The following is a 7,254-nucleotide window of genomic DNA, read 5'->3' on the forward strand; positions in this document are numbered from 1 at the left end:
CCCCTATCTCTGCACTTTACTTCCGCAGCTCCTCTGGCTCTCAGTGTGCTTTTCTTTCATTCTAGTTGTAGAATTTACACTCAGCCAGCCTTCCTGTAGTTCTGGATGATGTCCGTTTTGTGTTTCTGATGTATTATTCAATGTGCGAGCCCCCTATCTCTGCACTTTACTTCCGCAGCTCCTCTGGCTCTCAGTGTGCTTTTCTTTCCTTCTAGTTGTAGAATTTACACTCAGCCAGCCTTCCTGTAGTTCTGGATGATGTCCGTTTTGTGTTTTTGATGTATTATTCAATTGTTGTGGGAGGCAGCAATTTCCCGGTGTTTATCTATGCCACCATCTTAGTTTCTCTGAACCAGGCATTTTTGTGTGAAATAACTGATTCCAAGCTGAAGTGGGAAATTTATGAGATGAGCCTAGAATAATTTGTTAAGCCAGAAGTAACAAAGTGCTTAAAAATAATGGATTAATATTTTTATAATGGAGATTTGGAAATACTACCTTAACCAAGTGATCCATCCACATTAGCATTACCAATATTGGGGCAAATTAACACTATTTATGTATTAAAGAAATGCATTAAGAGGACATGTTTTCCTACCCAAAATTTATAATCCTGACTGAAATAGGAGCAACCAATGGAAAACCTCATTGAGAGACATTATAGTACAAAGCAGGGGGGTCTGTACTCTTCAAAAATATTAGAGTCATGACAAGAAAAGCTGAGTAGCTATTTCAGATAAGAGGAGATAAAATGTTATATGTGATATGGGATTTGCTATTATCCAAGACACCCCAGTTCTCTTTTAAAAAATGTGAAAAATGTGTAAAAAGTAAGAATGTGGCTCAAGGAAGAGGGAGAGAGAGATAGAAACATCAATGATGAGAGAGAATCATTGATTGGCTGCCTCCTGCATGACCCCTACTGGGGATTGAGCCCTCAACCCGGCCATGTGCCCTTGACTGGAATTGGACCTGGGACCCTTCAGGTTGCAGGTCGACGCTCTATTCACTGAGCCAAACCAGCCAGGGCACTTTGACACTTTTGTTTCTATCCCCCTCTCCCTCTTCCTTCCTCTCTCTGAAATGAATAAAAACATCCTATATAATAAAAGGGTAATATGCAAATTGACTGAATGGGGGAATGACTGGTAGCTATGATGCGCACTGATCACCAGGGGGCAGACGTTCAATGCAGGAGCTGCCCCCTGGTGGTCAGTGCCCTCCCACAGCGGGAGCACTGCTTAGCCAGAAGCCCTCAGTGGGCTCTCAGCTGGTGAGCACAGTGGCAGTGGTGGGAGCCTCTCCTGCCTCTGTGGCAGCACTAAGGATGTCTGACTGCTGGCTTAGGCCTGGCTCCTGGATTGGGAGAGGGCGCCTGGGTTGAGGGACACCCTTCCCCCTCCCTGCACTAATGTCACGCACAAAAAACAAATATAGATAAAAGAATAAAGGAGAAATTTAAATCACAAAGGCACCACCAAATTGTCTCAGTTGCATTCCTTAGAATTGTAAAAGGAGGTCAATTTCCATTTCAAGATGAGGAGAAAATAGTAGAAGTTACAGTCCTAGAGGAAACTTGATCTTTCTTTCCCCCTTGACTCAGAATCTCTAGAAATGATAGAATAGCAAGTGTAAAGGTGGTGAGAGATTTCCTTCCCTTTTGGCACTGCAGTTAAATTCTACCAAACAGGATTTAACAAGTCCCCTTGGAATAGCTTATCCTGTTTCTGACTCCTTCACATGTTCCCCATCAATTTCCGAAGCTCCTGCTGTCTGGTCTTACTTTATGAGTTGTATTTCTTGTGGTTACTTGATGAAAAAATTATATAGGATACATGTTTTGGTCAAGTGTAACTTAAAACATGGGCAACACTAGAAAGGATGGAAAGAATAGATGGGTTCCATATGCCCTGTTTACCACTTATTCTATTTGGAGATTTAGCAGGTGGGGAAATGTTCTTGAAACCATAATAAATCCAAGTGTGCGGTAATTGTAATGTATGAAGGAGTCCCAGAAATCACTCTAAAACTTCTAAATTGATGATCATGAAGCTCCAGATTGAAGGAATCATCAACATCTTCTTGTTGTAAATGTCCCTCTAGAGAAAACCAGAGACAAGTCCTTGGAGAGCCCCTTTTCCCTGGAAGGAAGCAGATGGCAGTGTGCCTGGTGGGTCTTTCTCCTTCTTCTATACCAAACACTCAGTCTATTGAGAGGTGGTGGAGGTAAGCTGAGAATAAATCTTCCCTTCTGAGCGGAATCCCGTTGCTTCTGTTGGGGCACCTTTTCTCCTAAGAGATAGATCCTTGTGAGACAGGATTTCAACACTAACTCACAGATGCTATTCGCTTTAATGGTGCATTTTTGCTTACCCCACCTCACATTCACCTTGTCTTCTTTTTAGCTGTTAGTCTGTGGTAAGTTTTTTTATATTATCCTGACTTTGTTCACTGTACAGTTTCAGATAGGCTCTAAGGAAAAATCACAAATGGAATTGTTATTGCCTGTCAATGCCAGATGTCTGCTATTTCTAGACTTACCTTTCATATCCAAAGTTACTGTCTTTTTTAGGTACACCTAATATGGATCATTTACTTTGATGCATTCAGTGTTGAATTTCATGTTTAAATTGTAAAATAAGATAGCTGTTTGAGAGATTTGCTTGAAAATTTTTCCATTGTTTCATGAAATTAAGTAATGTTTCATAAAATAATAGACTTAATTGACCACAAAATGAGTTTGTTACACAAGAGTGTCTTGATTTATTTTTGAAAGTGAACTTCCATTTGGTGAGTTATTTAAATAAGAAAATTATCATCTCTTGAGTCCTTTTAACAATCTGGTCATTCTAAGCAGGTTATATACACCAGCAGATAGGAATTGTCTTGTGTGTCCTCAACCAAGTCCTGTAGTGTGACATTGAATATGTTTAGTAAATATCTGTGGATTTTATGTTTTGTGTTTTAGCTACTGGCAGATAGAAGGAAGATGAGATGACACCTATTGGTCCTTCTAATTTAGTTTATTGTGTGCCTTCATCCATGACATTTTAGAAATAGCACTACTGTCTCCATTGTCCCAAAATGTTGCAAGAAAGTCGAAATGAAAATGGCTAACACTTTTTTATACATTTATGGACAGTGAATCCTATAGTTGGAAGAGACTTCAGCATTCTTCTTGTTCAAGTTCTCACATAACATGGGAATTCCATCTTGAATAGATGGTCAATAAGTCTCCGATTTAAAACATTCACTGACATGAAGGTCAGTCCTAATGAAACAGTTTTCTTCAAAGAGGGGATTCCAATTGTTAAGAAGCTATTTCTTAGTCTAAGATAAAATCATCTCCCAATATTTCTATTGTGAATTCTGATCCTTCTTTTGAAGCAGGATAAAACCTTCACACTTTTGCTTATAAAACTTTGCAAATATTAACTTATCAGAAAATTTGAATGGGGAACTGAGAGATAAGAACTCAGTTATGAATTTTTCTGGGATTTTTGTTTTAATGAAATTCAGATGGATTCTGGATTGAAGAAGGATATAGAGTCAGACAGAAAATAGAAGCAATGGTTTAATAGTTACAAGTCAAACTTCAGAATACCCACTCTGAGGTAGAAGTACTTTTTAAAAAATTGATAAGCCATAAAAAAGTAAAGATTCATGATAAATGATATCTTTCTATTAGAGTTAAGCTATACAATATGTTGAAGGTTCTATGAATATGAGTATATAGTTAGAGCTTTAGCTTTAGTCTAGGATATTGATCAGGATTTTTTAAAATCGTGGGCTATGACCTATCAAGATATTCAACCAGCATTTATACTGGTGCAATAGAGTAGAAAATAATATAGAAAATACCATGTACCTTACACACTTGCCCATAATAAGGATTCAAGTGCATGTACGCATATATATAATTCTATATCTAACATATACATCATGCACACACATACTGGTATAGGATACAAATATCCATATGGAGGATAAGAAGGTGACAGGCAACATCCAATCATGAAACAACACGATCAGAATAGACCATCTGGGTACAAAGGTCAAAAGACAAAGTCCTATCTTTTAAATCCAGCTCAAGGTGTGGCAGTCTGCTTGACATTCTCTCAACTTAACTCAAGATTATATTGTCAGTAACAATGATAAGGCTAACAAATTCATATAATGAAGGCACAGCTTTATGAGGTCACCTGATAGGAGGATCTGGGACATGCTTCTGGTCTGTCTTCCCATCCTCATGTGCAGATAGAGATACAAGACCACAGACCAGATTCTCACATGTGGCTCTGTGTGCACTGCGATGTGGAAAAACACACGGGCAATCCTCTGATGGGATCACACTGACCGGGAAAGTGACCACGGCTGTGAAGGCAGTTGCAGTGTTACCATACTGTGAACAGTGGTGAAAGTTTGAAAATACAGGTAAGATTCACTGAACACTGTGATAGAATACTAGCATTTAGTTTATCACAGTGAATAACAATTTCCTTCTGTGTCATTTGCAATGCATAGTATTCACGTAGTAAGTGACTAACAGACAAACCTATCCTTGGAGATATTTTCTGAGGAAATAAACAATGCACAGATCCACCAAGTTAGTAACTATTCCCTCCCCTCCCCAGCATTCAGACATAAGCACCCTTGTCTTTTTCCCAGGAAAATGGGGGAAAACCAGACTTTGGTCACAGAGTTCCTTCTGCTGGGATTTCCCCTCAGCCCAAGGACTCAGATGCTCCTCTTTGGGCTCTTCTCCCTGTTCTATGCCTTCACCCTGCTGGGCAATGGGGTCATCCTGTGCCTCATCTGGCTGGACTCCCGACTGCACACCCCCATGTACTCCTTCCTCTCACACCTGGCCATTGTTGACATGTCTTATGCCTGCAACACGGTGCCCCAGATGCTGGTAAAACCCCAGAAATGAATCACTTTTTCTGTGAAATTCTAGCAGTTCTCAAACTTGCCTGTGCAGACACCCACATGAATGAGATTATGGTTTTGGCTGGGGCAGTGTCTGTGTTGGTGGGACCATTCTCCTCCATTGTGATATCCTACATTCAGATTCTACGCGCCATCCTGAAGATCCAGTCAGGGGAGGGGCGCCGGAAAGCCTTCTCCACCTGCTCCTCCCACCTGTGCGTGGTTGGACTTTTTTATGGCACAGCCATTATCATGTATGTCGGGTCCCCACATGGGGACCCCATGGAGCAGAAGAAATATCTCCTCCTCTTTCACAGCCTTTTCAATCCCATGCTTAATCCCCTGATCTACAGTCTGAGGAACAGTGATGTCAAAGCTGCTCTGAAGAGGGTGCTTGAAAAGGAGAGAACTTCATGAAAGCCTTATGGAATCAGGAAACAAGTGAGCTTAAAGGGACCTGAGGACTCCTGTCACCCAGTATCTACACAAGATACACAGACATGCTCTAAGGCATCCTTTTCATCTTTAAATTTCCCTGTGACTCCCTCCCAAGAAAGCCATTCTGCTTTCCTTCTTCCTCAGTGCTGCACAGAAAGTGAAAACCTCTCCCAACTATCTGTATGTTGCACACACTTTTAATATGGTATGTGAAATATTCTCATATGAGGGAATACATTTGTATATTCCATAATCAGGACTTGTAGACAAAATGTAGAATAAAACAAGATTTCGGCAGAATACAGGCATTGAGAGAGATCGATTACATAGTAGTTATTTAAATATTTTAAATTTGGTAACTGTCACCTTCAAAAATTTATCTACATTTAAAATATTTGAGTATGCCGAAACCGGTTTGGCTCAGTGGATAGAGCGTCGGCCTGTGGACTGAAAGGTTCCAGGTTCGATTCCGGTCAAGGGCATGTGCCTGGGTTATGGTCAAGGGCATGTGCCTGGGTTGCTATGATCGATGTCTCTCTCTCATCGATGTTTCTGACTCTCTATCTCTCTCCCTTTCTCTCTGTAAAAAATCAATAAAATATATTTTTAAAAAAATAAAATAAAATATTTTAGTATGTTCCTGCATATTTCTATGACAGTGATGTTTTCTAAGGCATTATCAACTTAAATTAGGAAGAGCATGAGCCATGACTTTAAGGAAAAGAGGATTAAGGATGTGATTGTGATGGAACTAACAAGAACAAAACCCCAGAGGATGTCATGCTAAAAATATACAGACATATTGGAGCTTTCTCGGTCGCTGTCTTTCTCTGCTTCTGGAGTGTAGGCAGATATCCGTAGATCATGAAGATGAGAGGCAGAGAGCAGAATAGAAGTAGCTGAGAGTCCTTGGAAGAATTATACATTTCCTCTCATTTGTTTGGTCAATTGTCTTTATGGAAAATGACCAAAACTTAGAAACAACATTCTGGCAAATAGGAATAGATTGTATTGTTGGGATGAATAGTTGACCAATGCTACTAAAGCTATAAATGGTCAGAAATGATTTGCTTTTTAAATTAAGAGGTTTGAGGCAAGTTAAATAACCATTTTAATCAAACATGAAACTCCAACACTTACTAGTAATTTTGAAGTGATAGAACACAGTAAAGAAGTAGTGGGAAAGGATATATGAAGAGACATAGCCTTCTGAATACTTAAACTGTATCATAGGGGAATATTTAACTTTCAAAATAATGTTGTTTCGTGAAAAGTATTTTTAAAGAGGGAAATGTATGGATTTCTTTCTTACAAAGCATCCCTTTTATAAGGAAGTCTGTTGTGTAGACATTACTCCAAGATCAAACAATGGTTAAAAACCCATGATTTTGAATTCAAATAAAGCTGTTTTTTTTTTAACAGGGTTCTGCCATTTGCTAGACTTACAAACTTTTACAATATACTTAAATTCTTTGTAATTTAGATTTATTATGTGTAAAATAAATTCACTAGTACTAAGCTCACAGTTTGTTGTGAAAAGGAAATACTCTGCAAAATGCTTAGCAGAATCCATGAGTTAGAATAAGAGCTCAATAAATGGTAATTATTCGTATTATCTTCTACATACATTCCTCATTTTTAAAGAACAAGGACTGTGACATAAATGAGATGTAAAATGAGATTTTCTACTATACTAGACAAAAGCAGGACTATTACAAAAAGTAGCCTTTTATGTTATACAAATTGCCAATATTTCCAGTAATTTATGAAGTAAATGACTCAAAGAATCTTTCATTTACACTATCAATTCTCTGAAGAAATAGTATTTAAAAGTCCATGGATAAATGCAATTCAAAATTGCAAACATTTTATATATAGTATATATAT

The 7,254-nt window shown here is 38.6% G+C and overlaps 1 protein-coding gene across 1 annotated transcript; it reads left to right on the forward strand.

Moving 5' to 3' along the window:
• Positions 1 to 4,672: 4,672 nt before the first annotated feature.
• LOC107183804 (olfactory receptor 13-like) lies at positions 4,673 to 5,346 on the forward strand. The gene is given in 2 exon segments (XM_015566708.1): positions 4,673 to 4,928; positions 4,931 to 5,346. Coding segments are annotated over 2 exon segments (672 nt in total).
• The last annotated feature ends 1,908 nt before the right edge of the window (positions 5,347 to 7,254 follow it).

The sequence above is a fragment of the Myotis davidii genome, unplaced genomic scaffold (genome assembly GCF_000327345.1).
Source record: "Myotis davidii unplaced genomic scaffold, ASM32734v1 scaffold22, whole genome shotgun sequence".
Lineage (NCBI taxonomy): Eukaryota > Metazoa > Chordata > Mammalia > Chiroptera > Vespertilionidae > Myotis > Myotis davidii.